The sequence below is a fragment of the Aquarana catesbeiana genome, linkage group LG10, assembly GCF_042186555.1.
Source record: "Aquarana catesbeiana isolate 2022-GZ linkage group LG10, ASM4218655v1, whole genome shotgun sequence".
Lineage (NCBI taxonomy): Eukaryota > Metazoa > Chordata > Amphibia > Anura > Ranidae > Aquarana > Aquarana catesbeiana.
Window position 1 is genome coordinate 172612002 of NC_133333.1, and position 18952 is coordinate 172630953.

Below are 18952 nucleotides of genomic sequence, written 5' to 3' on the forward strand. Positions count from 1 at the left end.
CCTCCGACTGGTCAAATAATTGTAGAGGAGGGTGAGCAGTGATGCAGCGGCTTTTCAAAGAACAGGCAGCCAGAAAGGTAGGTTTATGCAGCCTTCTTTTTGCAGGTATGTTTTACATACAAGCGACCCTGTTCTGCCAGGTTCACTTAAACGGACACACTGGCTAGGGAAGCAGGGTCAGAAATAAACCGTTTAAAAGTAAGTTCTAACTATATAGTTGGTTTACCAGCAACTGGGTCAGGAGCAGGCAAATGTAGCATTTTCACGTGGGTACAATAACGGGAGCAGCTCTAGATAATATATGACAAGCTAAGTAAGAAAACTAGGACATCTCTGATATGCTGTATCTAGTTGCAACAGAGTATACATGGTGTACAAATCTGCAATTTGTTACTGTTATGTATGCCATCTTTCTAAGAACTGAATTGGCCTAGATCTATTTCTACCAAAATTGAACATCTATCAGTTGTATTTTAATCCTTACCTTGCCAAAGAGCTCCACCATGAGGATGTCAGAGAAATGCACGCTCTCATGGTCTGGAGAGAAAGTAACTGTGATCTCTTCAGTTTTGTTAGGCTGGATGGTGCCCTCTACAGGCGACACACTGAAAACACTTTGTCCATTGTAGTTCTGAGGTCCTTTGAGAGTTTGGGGAAAATAATTGTTAGCACACTAACAGCAAATTAGTACTAGTTTTAAAAACAATCTGAATTTGGTATATAATACAGTCAAGAAAAATATTTAAAAAGAAAAGAATAATGACGGCTATACTTAATTTTTTACAATTTCATTCCTAGATGCTTGTTAATGTGCATTTTTTGGGGGCCCCCTTTAGATCTCTAAGCATGGTAAGACATGACACTTTGTGCAGTACATAGCAGTGCTATTTAGCATTGCACTTCAATGCACAAATACAGTACAGGGCAAAAAGAATGTACTGCAATGCACCACGACCCACATGTTGTGCATTATGGTGAACAGCAATAAAAAATGCTGCAGGCCTGGTTTTTCATCTGTTGTCATGTATTGGCACTGCATTCAAAATTAAAAGGGCTGCATTAAGCCAACAAACCAAATACTGCGGGATAATGCACATGTGGCCAATAAAGGTCTGAAGGGGCTCTTAAAGGGAAATGTAATATTTGCTGACAGTCTTATAAAGTGTAGGCTGCCGCAGCACAAGAATAGAATGCCTGCACTGAAAACTAAAACCTTTTTTGTATTTTGCTCCACCCTAAAAAAACCAGCATCAAGGGAAATTTGGAATCATAAATATTTAAAAAGATGGTACAGCCTCATGCAATGTAGATTTAAAGTAGAACTAAAGGCAAAACTTTTTTTTTAAAGTTTTGGCGTGGAGAGGGATTTGAATTCCTCTCAGTTTTTATTGCTGTCTGTATCCCCATTAGGGAGATTCACCCTCTCTATTTGTTCTGTTTACTGTTATTGTCGAAAGTGAAAGTAAAAGAAAATCCCAAATTTTGGGTTTTCCTCAGAAACTAGGGGAAATTTTCCAATGGGGGTACTAGTTCTGGTGACCTGGGGGTCCCCAAGGGATTCCCCCAATTTTCAGGGATCTCCTCTCACTTTCTGTTTGGCTATAGGACTGGAAGTAAAAATAAATCTCCCCAATGGAACACAGATGGCAAACAAATACAGACAGGAGTTATATAACCCTCCCTTACTCTATCCAAAATTTAAAAAAAAAGTTTTGCCCATAGTACTTTCTCGTACTTTAAATTAAAAGTACGAGAAAGCATTAGCCCAGAAATAAAATCTGGAACTGATACACAGACAAACAATAAAAGCTTCCTCTGACACATAAAAAGCATTTTTATTGTTGTCTGTTGCAGTTGAAGATTTCCCCAAACTTCCTGTCTGGTGAAACCCGCTGTTACCAGGACAGGAAGTGAAGGGAAAACAGAGTCCTAGATTGCAGTAAACACCCAATGGGATCTAATTCTTCACCATTCTATCCAGAGCTGGACATACACTTTAGCCTCTTGCACACAGATGTAATAATTTACTGATGTTTATTCTCAGGAGCTTGTTGACAGAAAGATCCTGTAAAAAATGTTCCAAAAAGACCTTGCATAAAACATATACATGTATGTGTAGCAGGTTTCCCATGGCCCCCTCAATTCCTGCCAGCCGCCGTCAGACATTACACAGGCTCTCCACAGTGGGAGAGAGAGCCTATCAGTCCCTGAGGGGGATTTCTCCTCCCTCTCCTCCTCACTGACTCTGTCAATGTGAGCGGCGCCCGCTCTCTGCTCTCTCCCCTGTGTTCCTATTGGCAGGAGGAGAAGGAGCTAATTAGAGAGAGCCAATTAATAGGGGCCAATCAGAAAGACTTTAACAGCAGCATGAGTAGCTGCAAAGGATCCTGGGACATGTAGTCCTCATCTAAAACAGCCACATAGCCTTGTATGAGGGCAGGAACTACAAGAGCCAGAATACTCTGGGGAAAAAGAACCAGTGACTCCATCTTGTTTTCCTGAGGGAATTTAGCTACCAAGAGGCTGGAGAAGAGACTGGACTCAAGGGAGAAGTGTTGCCGCCCAGGTCAGTTCCCCAACTCATTTACAAGTTCCGCGGCTGGTCAGGGACATCCGGCCAAAGAGAGAGGGATCCCAGGTGCATATCCAGGCACACCTGCACCAACGTCGTGAAGCGTTCCAGTGTGAGGTGACCAGTCAAGTCACCAGAAGAGCCTGCCTGCTCCAGGATGTTCTTATTAACGACGTCTAATAGACAGCACATGTATAATAATAGTGAAAACAGCTGGATTCTCCTGTGCAGATCATAAATATGTTTACCGACAAAGCTGGGTGTAGATTTGTCTGAATGAATAAAACTTGGAAGTTTCTGAAGATCCTCATATCGAGTTACAGACAGACTCTCCTGTTTAATGGAATACTTTGCTTGAATTGTTGATGTGTTATGTAACTGTAAAAAAAAGACAAAACTGTCAATAAAAAGGACATCAGTAATTTAAACAAAATGAAGAAATCTTCATGTTTAATGATCATGGTGAAGCTTTGTTGAAGTGGTAATACCTCCACAAACAAAAATTAAATATATTGCAGTTTACCAATCTTCACTTGACCTCCAGAAGATTTTACCCCATTTATGACCAGACCATTTTTTTTCTATTCAGCACTGCGCTACTTTAACTGGTAATTGCGTGGTCATGGAACACTGTACGTAAATGACATTTTTATCATTTTTCACACAAATAGAGCTTTCTTTTGATGGCATTTGAGCACCACTGTTTTTTTTTTATTCTGGAAAAAAAATATTTTCTACTTTGTTATAAAACATATCAAATAAAAAAAAAAATCTAATTTCCTCATAAACTTAGGCCAAAATTCTGCTATGTCTTTGGTAAAAAAAAATCCCAATATGTGTATGTTAATTGATTTGTGCAAAAGTTATGATGTCTACAAACAATGGTTTATACAGTGCTTTGAAAAAGTATTCTAACCCTTTGAAATGTTTTACATTTTTTCATGTTACAGCCAAAATGTAAATGTATGTTATTGGGATCTTATGTGGTAGACCAACACAAAGTGGCACATAATTGCAAAGTGGAAGGAAAATTATAAATGGTTTTGAATTTTTTTTTTAGAAATAAATATCTGAAAAGTGTGGCGCACATTTGTATTCAGCCCCCTTTACTCTGATACTCATAACTAAAATTTAGTTGAACCAATTGCCTTCAGAAGTCATCTAATTAGTAAATAGAGTCCACCTATATGTAATTTAATCTCAGTATAAATGCAGCTGTTCTGTGAAGCCCTCAGAGGTTTGTTAGAGAACCTTAGTGAACAAATAGCTTCATGAAGGCCAAGGAACACCCCAGACAGGTCAGGGATAAAGTTGTGGAGGAATTTAAAGCAGGGTTGGTTATAAAAAAATATCCCAAGCTTTGAACATCTCACGAGCACTGTTCAATCCATCATCCGAACATGGAAAGAGTATATATACCTATTAAGCTAATCCTGTCCCCAAGTCATGGCTCCTTTGTTTACAGTTGTTAGGTAACCTCTGAACATTGGAATCCTGCACATGCCCGGCGATCAAGCAGAAGTGTGCCGCAATTGATGTGGTGCCTGACGTAATATCACAGCAACGTTGTGCGCAGTGACATCATCGCGCCGCGCGCGCCTCTCGGTTAGGTTTAAAAGCCAGCGATAGATGCAATGGCGCTGTCACTGTCTAGACGGCGGAGACGGGCGTGCATCTTCACGTCCATGGATGGCAATTGGGACAACACTCCCTACAACCATTATTGGCTATACATTCTGTGTGAAGGTATGTGTTGGCTCTCTAAACCGTTTTCCCTATACACCTTGCATTATCTATATTAAGGGCTTAATCTATTGGAGGGGAAACCATACACTCCCCTCTTGATATGAACTTACTGAGATAGATATATGTTCACTATGATGTACTTCTTTCTTTATTTTTGTATAGACTTACTCCCAAGCCGTAAATGAATTAACTAGAAGAGGGACGCTCAAGCACATGTCTTCAGCTGGGGCCATTTTCTTCTCTACCCTGCTCCATTTGAACTAGGATTATATGGAGGTAGGAGGGGGATACTTTTTGGCATGTGCCTTGTATTTTTTACGTATTCATGTCTGTTAAAAAGGAGCTATCCTTCGGACATGAAGTTAGTGATGTCCAATGGTAAAAATAAACACTGCCTATATCCTTTCAATAGATTGTACACTGAGGGAATTTACTCACTGATGTGCCCTCCCTCTTTGGTGCCACTTGGAGGCCTTGCGTGGATGAGTGGGGACCCGCCCAGTTTAACTATGTCTAACTGACGCAGTTACTGCCTGTCTATGAGTTCTAATTTGCCGCTGGTGTAACAGGGATTATCTATGATGACCGTTATGGGTATGTTCTCTAGACAATTACTATGCTGTATGCCCATTTTTTGTAAATGACTGTGAAAACTGTGTACTGTTTACTAATTGATGTATTTGAACTTTATTGTACAGTGTGATCCCCTCCCAACAAGTGCCCCTGACGAAGGGACGTATTGTGCCCTGAAATGCATCGGGCTGTCTGGACCTCACATGGGATTCTATCACCGTAGTCATCAGTGTTTTTATCGGTTTGAAAACTGTATATTTATATATTTGTATACGATTCTTTAATAAATCTTCTTTTTTATGATATTGTATATTGTTGCCTTTAAAGTCACAACTCTCTTGGGGGCTACTTCCTTTTTCTACCTACCGTATAAGGGATGTTGGCAACCTAAACTGGTGTAGTTGGGTGTTCTCTCTTTTTATGTCTATACAGAACACCATACTAACACATATAATGTTATTGCGGTGATCTCCCCACTGAGCTATTGTGTTCCGACAGGGGGACTGCCCCCCACCAGAAGACACTGATCAGCGCTCGCAGCCATTGGCTGTCAGCACTGATCGGATGCTGGATTTCTTTTCTGGGTTTGTGCGAAAGTCATAGCGCATAAAACTATGGTATATATACACTGGAATTTACACAGCTATGACGCTATACTGGTAATGGTGGTGATCAGTGACTTATAGTGGGACTCTAATAGTGTGATGGGCAATCTGGCACTAGCTGATGCTGGCTGGGAAGTACACTTACTGACTGATATCAATAGTGACACTAATACAGTAGTTAGTGCTAATATTGAACACTGTCACTGTACTAATGACAGTGGCTGGGAAGGGGTTAACATCTAGGGCCAATCAAAGGGTTAACTGTGTGCCTAACAATGTGTAATGCACGCTGCTTTTACTTTACTATCTGGCTGTTTTTTCTCCCAGCTTTTCAGGGAGAAGAAACAGTCAGATCGTTGTTCCATGTACACAGAGTTCTGTGTTTTTGTAAACACCGAGCTCTGTATGTGATTGGACACAGCCGATCAGCTGACTTCAGCCAAAATGATTGGCTGAAATCAGCATGCGTGCCGCTGAACATGGAAAAAACAGCTGGCGTACAGGTATGTGATTGTGCCTGCGCCTGCCGGGCCCCTCAAAGTATATTTATTGTGAGCGATTGGCAGATGGTTAAACATGTTGGCTGCATTTGTTTTCTTTTTTTAGACTTTGTTTTCTTTTATTTTTACCTAGTGAACTGACCAATAACACGCTTCCTGTCGTTGGGTGTCTTTACTTCACTGGAGAAGCAATAGAGACATCTTTAGGGCGGCGATCTCCCCACTATGCTATTGTGTTCTGACAGGGGGACACTACTGCTCTCCCCCCCCCCCCCCCCCACACCAGAAGATATTGCTCAATGCTCACAGCCATTGGTTTTTCAGAATGCTTAATCAACAGAAGCCAGTCGTGAGAAGCTCAACTGGCTGTTTTTGGCTTGTGTGCACTCAGCATTAGACTAGAAGATGGACTTGACTAACAAATTAAGGCCAAACTCCAGCTAACACTTTAAGCAGTTACAGCAACTGTTATTTTTCCTATTGGCATAAAGGTTTTACATCAAATAAAAGCTGACCACTATAAGCACCCCCATCAGTGGTAAATGGCTTGTCCCAACCCCCTAAAACTGCTACTTTTGCTGCACAGCTTGGTCTGCTAAAGGAGATTGAAAATAAACAGATTTACTGGCTGGATCAGCAGGTGACAATGAAAGAAAAAAAGAAAAGTAAGAAAACATTTAGCAGTTTACCTTAAATGATGCTACGGTGCTGTCTTTAGCTAGTACATAGCCCAAGTTTAATACTCCATCCACTGAGCATGTCAGAGAAGGTGCCAGTCCTTGCCCTTTAATACCTAATGACAGAGTTGCTTGCTGAGTGCGAACCTCCAGATTTTCAAAGAACTACAACAACAAATGTCACAAACAGGTTCAAGGTTGTCCTGTACACATAGTAAAAAGCTGTGCTTTTTGAAAGCCTATTATGTCTAGTGCCCCATACACACGGTCGGACTTTGTTCGGACATTCTGACAACAAAATCCTAGGATTTTTTCCGACGGATGTTGGCTCAAACTTGTCTTGCATACACACGGTCACACAAAGTTGTCGGAAAATCCGATCGTTCTAAACGCGGTGACGTAAAACACGTACGTCGGGACTATAAACGGGGCAGTAGCCAATAGCTTTCATCTCTTTATTTATTCTGAGCATGCGTGGCACTTTGTCCGTCGGATTTGTGTACACACGATCGGAATTTCCGACAACGGATTTTGTTGTCGGAAAACTTTATATCCTGCTCTCAAACTTTGTGTGTCGGAAAATCCGATGGAAAATGTCCGATGGAGCCTACACACGGTCGGAATTTCCGACAACACGCTCCAATCGGACATTTTCCATCGGAAAATCCGACCGTGTGTACGGGGCATAAGGCTGTTACACTTGAAACCATAGGCTTGTAAACCAAAGCTGGCCATTTCACTGGAAGCTTTTAACTTTAATAATTTGCTATTCTCAGTTTCAATAATTTTCTGGTTTCACGTGACCAAATAATCAAAACTGGTTTAGAAATTGATGGAAGGTACCCTTTAGCTGGTGGTTTTGGTTGATTTCAGCTGCAGTTTCAACCATTTGGTTACGTGAAGCTGGAGATTTAGTAAAGCTGTGAGTGAAAGCTGATAAAAAGCACACACAATGAAAATAAAATTGCCAAATGTATGGCTATGAAAATATAAAGGAAAAACGAGCGCACAGGCTCATGGTGCAATAACGTTTGTTTAATGGAAATGAAGTGGATAAAATCAATGCATTTACAAACATAGGATGAATACACATGTTAAAATTCTTGCAGTAGGTAACCCTGGATAGGGACCCATCAAAGGGCCATGGTGGCTGGATCGTCCAGAGGTTGGATGGATGTGTGCAAGATCTCCGCAAGCAGCTGCCGACAGGCTGCACGCAAACTGCTCACTGTTTCTGAAGGCCGGCCAGCCAAGACAGATCTAGAGCCGGCTCCAACACCACATGACACAGGGAAAGACCATGTTAATCAGACTGACTGTGTGATTGCCAGTACAACGCATTTTAGAGGGCGTGGTCTCCTTCATCAGGTCCACCCTGTGTTGTCCAAGGAGCTCTTTTATAGCTACGGGCTGGTGCCCAGGACTTTAACCCTTTACTTCCCAGCCATTAAGCATCTACTGGAAACATACTGGTAGTGATACTACACAGGCAATTTCATAAAATTCATCAATACTTAAACCCTTTTACATTACAAACTACTTATATGCATATGCCGATTGATACTAAACCAAAATTCATAAATGATAATATTATTTACAATTTATAATAATGTGTTCATGAATTTCATTATATCCCCTAGTGTGTTTTAGAGGATATAATATATAGTAGTGTAGCTTTAAAAAGTTCTTAGATAAAATTGAAAACATTAAAAAAGTTAAAAAATGATTAATTAAAATGGAGCCTAATATATACTGTAAATAACTCCATATGAATTAATTATAAAATCATAAATGATGGTACGTGAGACAGCAATATGACTTTCTGGGCTACTCAATATCGTATTTATATGTATATTTGATTATAAGAAATAAAAATATAAAAATAAAATGCCAAAAGTAAAATATAAAAGGTGCAATGTGCAAATTGTAGGTAAGGCAACAAATTAAATTTTAGCCATATCAACTCTAGCTTTTGAATGTATATAGCCCACAGGTGTACATATGTACCTGCCTAAGCACACTAATGTATATGGTTACTATGGAATAGTGCACAATTGCGCTATCTCTATGCATAATGTCAAAAACAATCCACCTACAGCGCAATAAAGCAGACTGCAGTGATATCAACATCAGAGAAGGGAGAGGGGGGAGGGGAGGGAAAAAGGAAGCGGGGGGGGGGGGGTTGATAACAAGGATGTAATGTTATGGTTAAAGGATAGTACTGACCTCTAACGCCTCATTGAGCCCCCCGGACTCGTGAAACAGAGTAAATATCCAAAAAGTTTCTCTGTGACATAATTGGGAGAACCTCTCTCCTTCAGGTAACTGCATGGAAATGGCTTCCATGCCAAACAGCTCCAAACCACTGGTGTTCTCCTTGTGGTGGATGCTAAAATGGTGTGGCACACTATGATCGGTGACACCCTTCTTGATGACCCTCCTATGTTCATTGAACCTCGTCTGCATCGTCCGAATGGTGCGACCCACATAGTATAAGCCACAAGGGCACCTCAATCCATACACTACATATTGGGTGCCACATGTAATGAATGAATTTATTTTAAAGTTTTTGTCATTGCATTCTTTAAATTCTTTCTGGCCATGTCTTATAATTTTTTTTTAACATCTGAAAGTACCTTGGATGTTAAACATAGAGGGAATATTATCTATTTTAGATTGTGGCCCTTTGATGTTACTTGGTGCTATATGGTTCTTGAGGTTTCTTCCCCTTCTGAATACAGTATTGGGTCTGGGGGGCTCTAAATTCTATATGAATGAATGAGGAATTGGAGGTCAGTACTATCATTTTACCATAGCATTACATCCTTGTTATCAAAACCCCCCCGATGTACGATGTACCCCTGCCCATTCACCTGGGGGGAGTGGGATCCCGCAGCCCCCGACAACCACCGACCAGGGTTGTCGGGAAGATGCCCTTGTCCCCATCCTCATTGGAAGATTTCCCATCTATTACTTTTTTGGGGACAACCCAAAATTTGGGTAATTTCTTTTACTTTCACTTTCAATGATAATGGTAAACAGGAAAAATAGAGATAATGAATCTCCCTAATGGGGCACAGACAGCAATAAAACTGACAAGCGTTCTAATCCCCCTCCACTCCATCCAAAACTAAAAAAAAAGTTTTGCCTTTAGTTATACTTTAAACCTAATTGGCTATTTAAGGTTAATGCACCATACACCTCACTGTTAGGGCAAACCTGTTGGATACATTAATGTGTCAGTCCAAAATAATAATAATGCCAGACTGTTGCACCCTGTTGGTTCCTGCAAATACCTTTTAAAATTCTCTAACTCCTCTGTGCCCAGATAGCCCAAATGCTGAGCCTTCACTTCTGCATGAGAAGGTCTACCTACCCTACCTGCTGTTTTTTGGTCCAGTGCCGGAGCCTTATTGGCCAGTAAAAGCTTTGGCATTGGACTTGTTAAACTGCAGGCCTGAGGGGGTTAATTCTGTGACAAGAAAGGGCTAGAAGTCACACAGGCATACAGGATTGAACTAGAGGCTTATTAAAAGTAGCTTGTAGTTACCACAATCTGCCGACACTGATTTACCTGACCACTTTAAGCAGGCCTGTGAGGCCCAAAGAAACATGACAAAATTAATACCCAGCCCTTAAAACTGTTTGCCATGCAAATATGGGAATGTGCATATTGTTACTACACAAAGGAGTTTAACCAAGGTCTGTTTTTTTATGTAGAAAGTATTTTAGTTTGCTACTTAGCCTTTGGAAATAATTATGCCACCTGCTTAGGTATGTATATTTAACATATACCATTCACAAATGCAATTATTTACTGTCAGAGTACTTACGGTTTTACTCTCCTCAGGTTCAAAGGCAATAAACAGATGGCAACTTGCTCCAGGCTCCACAGTACCAACTGGATTGAGCAACGAAAAAGAACCACATGGGTTCAAAATTGAGAAACAGGGCTACAATGACTATGTCAAGGTTCATAATGGAGAAAAGTAGTAAAACATCCACATTATACACATGCAGATAATGTAATTTTCTCTAAAAAGAATGACAATGCTGACCTATCCTTTTTAGGAAAGTTAGTTGTGTGGCTCTCGGGCTGATGTATTGGCTTCAGTGCCGAGTCACCAAACTTTAACAAGCATACAGGTAAGTTATTTTGACATTTTTCTGACCCTCATTTACATCATGGACGTTTTATGTCTGTGACTCAAAGTACTGAAAATGATTATAAATGCTCTTTTTTTTTTAAAGATAACAAATAGGTTTATACTTACCTACTCTGTGCAATGGAATTACACAGAGTGGCCCCAAACCTCCTCTTCTCGTGTCTCCTGCAGGTGCTCCTAGCTCCTCCACTTTGCCGAATGCCCCCATAAAAAAAAAAAAGCCGCTTTCTATGGGGGCACTGAAGCAAACTCACTCCCAAGCCTCGCCATCAGCATCTATTGACACAGATAGTGAGACTCTGCCCCCCACTCCCTCGTCCCTGGCTTTGATGGCTCCTGCTTCCTCCCCCACCAATGGCTCTCGCTGCCCTCAGCCAAGCCAGTGAAATCAGGAAAAGAAGGGAGAGAAGATCTGCAAGGGGGCACAGCGCTGGATCAATGATCGATCAATAAGAGCCAAGGTAAGTATAAGGGGGGGTGAGGAGGGATACCAATACCTAAACATTTTTTAATATAATGCAAGGAATGCATTAAGGTAAAAATGTTTATGCTTGATACCGCTTGAAGCCAGGCATGCCTAGGCAGCAATCATTTTAAGAAGAAGGAGAGATTGAGTGGGATTGAGCTATTGAGTGGAACTATATTCTTCTAAGGATTTATGTGAGTCTGGTACAAGTTTTTGTATTTTTTATTGTTCTTTGGCAGTTTTTTTTATAGACGTATTAAATATGCGCACCAGATATTTAAAACTATTATAGAAACCTTTTTTCACAAAGGACCTTTATGAATTTTTGCCTGGAGATATTGTTGGTATGGGTATCACTCACCGATGGGGCCTTTTTCTATATTATATCTTCTAATCCTAAAGACAATTTTACTCAATATAGGGTTAATAAGAATCAGCCCCCTACTGTGAGAAATTGAAGGGCTCTAGTTGGTACTATTATATCATGTCATCTTCAATGTAAGTCTTGGTATCATTGGAATGATAGGGGGTTTTAGCAACCCAGTGAAGAGGCAAGCAATGTTTACTACATTGAAACAGTTTTCTCCATCTCTTAACTGCCTGCTGGAAATCTATTTAAATACATACACTCTAAATTACTTGAAGGGCGCACAATTTAGCAGGCAATATCACTCTACCTATAATACATATTCTAGAGGTGTATACATATTGATAGCAAATGATGTTGATTTTACCTTCGGCCAGGTACAAACAGACACTAAAGATCGCTATATCTTACTATATTGCACAATGTATAGAGTGTTATGTTGTTCATATGTGGTAGCCAATGTATATATACCACCCCATATTATACTTAAAGCATAACTTCAGTCATTTTTTCAACTTTCCATCTATTAAATCTTCTGCTCTTGTTTTAACTTTGGATAGTAAAACATTTTTTTCCGCCAGTAAAAACCTTATACAACCCACTTCCTGTTTCTTGTCTGGTAAAAAGCCCAGGCTTATGGCATCATGCACAGCTCTCTCTCTCACTCTCGTGAGAGTTTGCCAGGAAGACAGGGGGGATGAGTCATAGGAGGGCCAATAAGAGCTGGAGAGCTGGAGGTGTGCCTCTGTGTGTCTGTGTAAATCCAGGAAGTGAACAGGCAGCAGCTTCAGCTGCCCACAGTTAAAATGGATGCAGCCAGACTCAGTGGAGGGAGATTTCTGCAGCATATTTGACAAGTACAGAATCACAGTATCTATAAAATAGTAAAGTGGTTGGAGGGAAGCTTCAGAATGGCAAAGATGTTTTTATTACAAATTATGTGAGCAGACTGCACTGCGGCAGAATGGCACGGCTGGGCGAAACGACGATGTGTAACGCCGCTTCGTCCTGTGGCCACTAGGGGCACGCATGTGCCCCCAGCTCGCCCATGGAGGGGATGCGAGAACAGAGTATGAACAGCGATCTATCTCTTCACCTACACAGTCCACTCCCCCCCTTCAGTTAGAACACACACTAGGGAACACATTAACCCCTTGATCGCCTCCTAGTGTTAACCCCTTCACTGCCAGTGACATTTTTACAGTAATCAATGCAATTTTATAGCACTGGTCGCTGTAAAAATGCCAATGGTCCCAAAAATGTGTCAAAATTGTCCAACGTGTCCGCCATAATGTCGCAGTCCCGATTAAAAATCGCAGATCGCCGTTATTACTAGTAAAAAAAAATAAAATAACAAAAAAGCCATAAAACTATCCCCTATTTTGTAGACGCTATAACTTTTGCGCAAACCAATCAATATAAGCTTATTGCAATTTTTTTTTTACCAAAAATATGTAGAAGAATACATATTGGCCTAAACTGAGGAAAAAAAAATAGTTTTTTATACATTTTTGGGGGATATTTATTATGGCAAAAACAAAAAAAATTGTGTTTTTTTCAAAATTGTCGCTCTTTATTTGTTTATAGCGCAAAAAATAAAAACTGCAGAGATGATCAAATACCACCAAAAGAAAGCTCTATTTGTGGGAAAAAAAGGACGTCAATTTTGTTTGGGTGCAACGTCGCACGACTGCGCAATTGTCAGTTAAAGAGACGCAATGCCGAATCGCAAAAAGTGCTCTGGTCAAGAAGGGGGTAAAATCTTCCAGGGCTGAAGCGGTTAAAGAATTGCTGCATTTCACCTCTGACTAATCTGATGTTCCTTGGTTAATAGCAGGGGACTTTAATAATTATTTTGATCCCTTTTTAGATAAATATGGCATGGCTATGGGTCAAGCGACTTCTGCATGTATTTCCTTTGCTTGTTTTTTTGGGAGATTGGCCTAGTAGATGTCTGGAGAATGCTATACCCATATGATAGAGTATTTTCTTGCTTCTCCAGCACCCATATGGCCTTATCTAGAATAGACTTGGCGTTGGTTACTTCTACAATGCTACCTATGATATCTGATGTGACTTATTCAAATAGGGGGCTATTCGGTTACTCCCCACTGGTGCTCAAGTTAACTCTGTACTCTGCCCAGATTTGCACCTTATGGAAAGTGAACCCTTATTGGTTGGACCTTTTTCCATCAAAGGAGAACATGCTGCTTGACATTTTGGCCTACAGTGCTGTCAACAAGCCTTCTGTATCTCTGCAAGTTTATTGGGATTCTTTAAAAGCCTATATAAGAGTCTTGTTTATTTTTCAAATTTCAAAAATCAAAAAAAAAAAAAAAAAAAAAGAACTTGCTATTGATGTTAGGTTAACTGGCCTGTAGTTCCCACGGATATATATATTGGCCCTTTTTTAAATATTGGTGCTACATTGGCTTGTCTCCAATCAGCTGGTACCATTCCAGTCAGTAGACTGTTCAAAAAAATTAGGAACAATGGTCTGGCAATTACTTGACTGAGTACCTTAAGGACCCTCGGTGTAAGCCACCTGGTCCCAGTGACTTATTAATGTTACGTTTTTTAGGTCTATTTCTAATTCTATCCTCTGTTAGCCATGAGGGTGCTTCCTGTGACATGTTATCAGGATAAACATTGCAGCCTTGGTTACTGAATCACCCCATTTCCCTTGTGAAGACTGAGGAAAAGAATACATTCAAAACTTTTGCCATCACTCCATCTTTTGTAACCAGATTCCCTTCATCATTCTTTATGGGGCCAATATGCAATATGTTCTGACCTTCCTTTCTTACTATTTATATACTTAAAGAATTTCTTTATTTTTTTTTTACTCTCCTTCCCTGTGTGCCTTTTGTGTTATATCTTAGCTGCCCTGATTGCACCCTTACATTTCCTATTACATTCTTTGTAAAGTAGGAATGCTGACACGGTTAAAATACATTTAAATTTTTGGTTGTAACATGACAAAATGTGGAAAATTTCAAGGGGTGTGAATACTTTTTCAAGGCACTGTATGCTGTCCAGATGTAATTATTAAATTGAATTTACTGGTTAAGTTTCATAATGTTGCCAACTTCAGACAGGAAGAATGCAATGACTAAATCTGACATGTTGATCCTAAGTAATAGCGAAAGCATAAACTAGAAGGCCCATCATTTATTTATTTATTTTTTTATGTGGGATGTACAGTAAAACCCTGGATTGTGAGCATAATTCGTCCCAGAAACATGCTTGTAATCCACAGCACTTGTATATCAAAGCAAATTTCCCCATAAGAAATAATGGAAACGCAAATGATTTGTTCCACAACCATTTATTCATAAGTCCTTCAGTTTAAAGTCTATATAAAAAGATTATAGCAATGTGATAGGTTGTGTAACCATAAAATGTCCATCCACAAATGCAAGCCTCCACAAGGGGATTAGAAGCAAACTCCAGCAGGAGCTACACAGTATAAAAGAGAGGAGAGGCGCCTCTAAGTGTAGCAATATGATTACATTTAATGAAGGTACAACATTTAGCAACTGACATGGTTGATGATTAAAAGAGGCACATCTACAGTAAGTATGCAGGCATTCAGGGTAAAGCTGTCCACACAGATCATCCCCCACACTGCCGGCTCTCACCGCTTTAAGTCTGCAATCATGACCAGGAAGACTACCCTGCAGTAAAGTGATTGAACTGCTCATGGAGCTCAGCGTAGAAGGGACGACGTTGATGGCAGTGAGGAGGATGGTCTATGTGGACAGCTTTACCCCGGATGCTTGCATACTTAGATGTGCCTCTTTTAATCATCAACCATGTGAGTTGCTAAATGTTGTACCTTCATTAAATGTAACCATATTGCTACACTTAGAGGCGCCTCTCTTCTCTTTTATACTCAGTTGTGAAGTGACGCTGCTTGTATATCAAGTCAAAATTTGTTAAAAAAATTCTGCTCTCAAACCAAGGTTTTACTGTATTATATGTTTTAAGTTGTGTTGTAAATTGGAAAAAACTAATAAAAATTATAGAGAAAGTTTTTTTGATCATGGATCTATCAACTTAGTTTTGGCACAACATCCCTGAAATTGGTAAATAAACAGGAGGGATATAAGGGATTTTTAGGTGCAGAATAAATTATCAAATATATATATATTAAATATAATATTTAAAAGTTTTTTTATTTTGAAAACCAAAATAAAAAATTGTTAAAGGGTATAGCAATTAGCAAGTACAATGTAACACAATGTTATCAAGACAGCACTGTAAGATGGATTTCCCAACATGTTTCGCCCATATGTCGGGCTTCTTCAGGGGATGCTGTCCAGTTTTGAGGTACAAGCCTTCTATATCTCCTATAGTAGATCCAAACACTGCCACAATTTTCAGACGGTTGTCTGCGTCAAGGGGATCATATGTGACAGATAATTAGAAAATAATAAAGAATTACTGCGCTTCCCTACACCTCCAAGCTGCAGTTCTAATTCTCAGGTAAAGAATTAAATAGATACAATATATAAAAGAACCGTGCTAAATACAGACCATTATTGAATAATTCAAAAATATAAAGTGATCAAAATAGAAAATTATGAACTCAAATATCAACACAATGTGAAAAATCAAAAGAATGTGTTATGAACCACATAAAAAATAAAATATAAAAAATCAAAAAATCAAAAAACAAAGTCCGTGATAAAAAAGTGACTTCTGTTATCAACAGTCCTTATTGCAATATATTCCACCCATAGTGACTGAAGACTTTAGTGAATAAAGACATCTTGTGAGAAAAATCCACCACCTATGAAGATATATGATTACCAGAGGTAAGCTGTAATGAAGCTTATGCCAGAAATCCACTCAATGGGGACACCACCATCTGTCTCAGCATGGAGGAAGGATCACCCGGGACTCATCGATAATAATTAGCTCAGCAATGGAAACCCAGGGAGATAAAAAATACATCCACCATAGTGTGAATCCGTTTGACCAATTTATTGTATAAGTAAAGTAGCGCACTTACCAAAAAAACAAATAAAACAGCATGTATAAAATCAGCCGGCCGGCCTGCATACACCCGTTCGCTGTGGAGTAGAAACGATGACGTCAGCGCGTCTGCCTTCCGACGTATGTTTCGTCCTATTGGACGTTGTCATAGGAACGCTGATCATATGTGACAAGTGGCCACAGGGGGCATGAGAGGACCGGAAAAACAAGTGCAGGAGCCTAGGGATATGGATACGCTGTCAATCAACACCAGCCTTGGGTACAAAAACTTGGGGCTATAGACAGCGTTCTCAATCCCTTGGAACTAAGTCCACTGCAGAACTTGTTTTTCCGGTCCTCTTATGCCCCCTGTGGCCACCTGTCACATATGGTCCCCTTGGCACAGACAACTGTCTGAAAATTGTGGCAGTGTTTGGATCTACTATAGGAGATATAGAAGGCTTGTACCTGAAAACTGGACAGCATCCCCTGAAGAAGCCTGACATATGGGCGAAACATGTTGGGAAGTCCATCTTACAGTGCTGTCTTGAAAACATTGTGTTGCATTGTAATTGCAAATTGCTATACCTTTTAACAATTTTTTATTTTGGTTTTCAAATAAAAAAATAAAAAAAACTTTTAAATATTATATTTGATATTTTTGCAATTTATTCTGCACCTAAAAAATCTATTATATCCCTCCTGTTTATTTACTAATACAAATTATCTGATTAAAAAAAAAGGAGGGCTGCAATGGTAGCTACTGCAGTTCTCACTTGACAGGTATACTTTAAAACGGTAACATAGATGCAGCTCCCTTTGTAAAATGACCACTAACACCATTAAAATCCATACCTGATTGCAGGACCAAGCTCAGTTTATTTACCGGTGGCCTACTGCTTCCCCAAAATATCCAGGTATAAGCCACAGGTAAGGGAGGAAGAATCTCTGTGATTCAGATGCACTGCCTCTGCTTGAGCAAGCAATCGGTGCCTCTCCCTCACAGAAATGCTACTCCTGATCACAACATTGACCTGGGTGCATCATGCTGGTACATGGAGATTCTGATCATGTCAACATGTAAGTGCTTGAGGGGTGTTAGTTACAAAGGGGTTGGGAAGGGGATCAGTATTGTCAGTTTAGATCTGCTAATCAAATGAACTTATAAACAGATAACCACTAGGGGGAGCATTTACATATTTGTATTTAGATTGTAAAATATAGAAAGTGTAAAAATGTGAGTCATATCAGAGCTTATATTCAGAAAAAAGTTACTGGTATAACATAAATAAACCTGTCACAAACCTATACAAATCAAACTGAGAATATGATGAAAAACTGCATAAATAGAGGTTACCTTCAGTAAGAAATATACATCAAAACAATCTGCAGATTGAAGAAGGTAAAATTATATGCATGTTTGTAAATTCTAAAGCTGGCAGCACAGAACTACATATGATTTGGAGTGTAAAACAATAAACAGATATGTATTTAAAGAGAACCTGTCACTTTGCCCAGCAGAACTGCCAGTTTTTCTCAACCTTTTTTTCAGTCGAGGCACCCTTTAAAATTATAGACAATCTCAAGGCACCCTTTAAATTTATGGACAGTCTCGAGGCACCCCATGCTAAAATGTAAAAAACTATTTTAATAGCGTTATATAATGCAACAACATCCACACATAGGACAATCAACGTTAGAGGTGATTTATACTTCCAAAGCAAATACACTTTTGCACACTGCTACTGTCTAGTATTCCAATGTTTCTCTTCCCCCTCAATTTCTCTCCATCAGTCAGCTAATGTGACCTCAGTGCTGAGGGAGAGGAGCACAGAAGGGTCAAACAAGGATGCTGTGGAGGCAACAGACATCCTCCTTATCAACTGATGACATCATTGGTTGTTAGGATGCCAGTGCCTAGAAAGTCTTAATGGTGCATAGTGAAAACCTGTGGCTTTGTTTAAATAAAAGGCAGGTTTCATCCACCTGCTGGCTTGTATACAATTTGTGATACATTTTTAGGCATTTTGCCAAAGGCACCCCTGAAGAAACCTCAAGGCACCCTGGTTGAAAAAGGCTGCTTCAGGCAAACAACTAAATACATTGCTCTGAAGGGACAAGGTGACAGGGTCCCTTTAAGCAAAGTGACAGAGTATATGTAAAGTCCACCCTCTGATCACATTATATTTACCTCTTCAGCACTCTGCTGCTGTTGCAACCCCCCCCCCCCCATGCTTTTGGGTAGTGGGGACTACCCAATAGGCCTGAGCTATGCCATATGACGGAGGGGGTGACATTCT

The 18952-nt window shown here is 39.9% G+C and overlaps 1 protein-coding gene across 1 annotated transcript in view; it reads right to left on the reverse strand.

Moving 5' to 3' along the window:
- The window catches only part of CFAP74 (cilia and flagella associated protein 74), a gene marked incomplete in the record, with an annotated part of 325669 nt that overhangs the window by 54007 nt on the left and 252710 nt on the right, over nucleotides 1-18952 (reverse strand). The window contains 4 exon segments of the mRNA XM_073602977.1: nucleotides 485-639; nucleotides 2821-2950; nucleotides 6686-6838; nucleotides 10507-10626. Of these exon segments, the coding sequence (XP_073459078.1) occupies nucleotides 485-639; nucleotides 2821-2950; nucleotides 6686-6838; nucleotides 10507-10626 (558 nt within the window).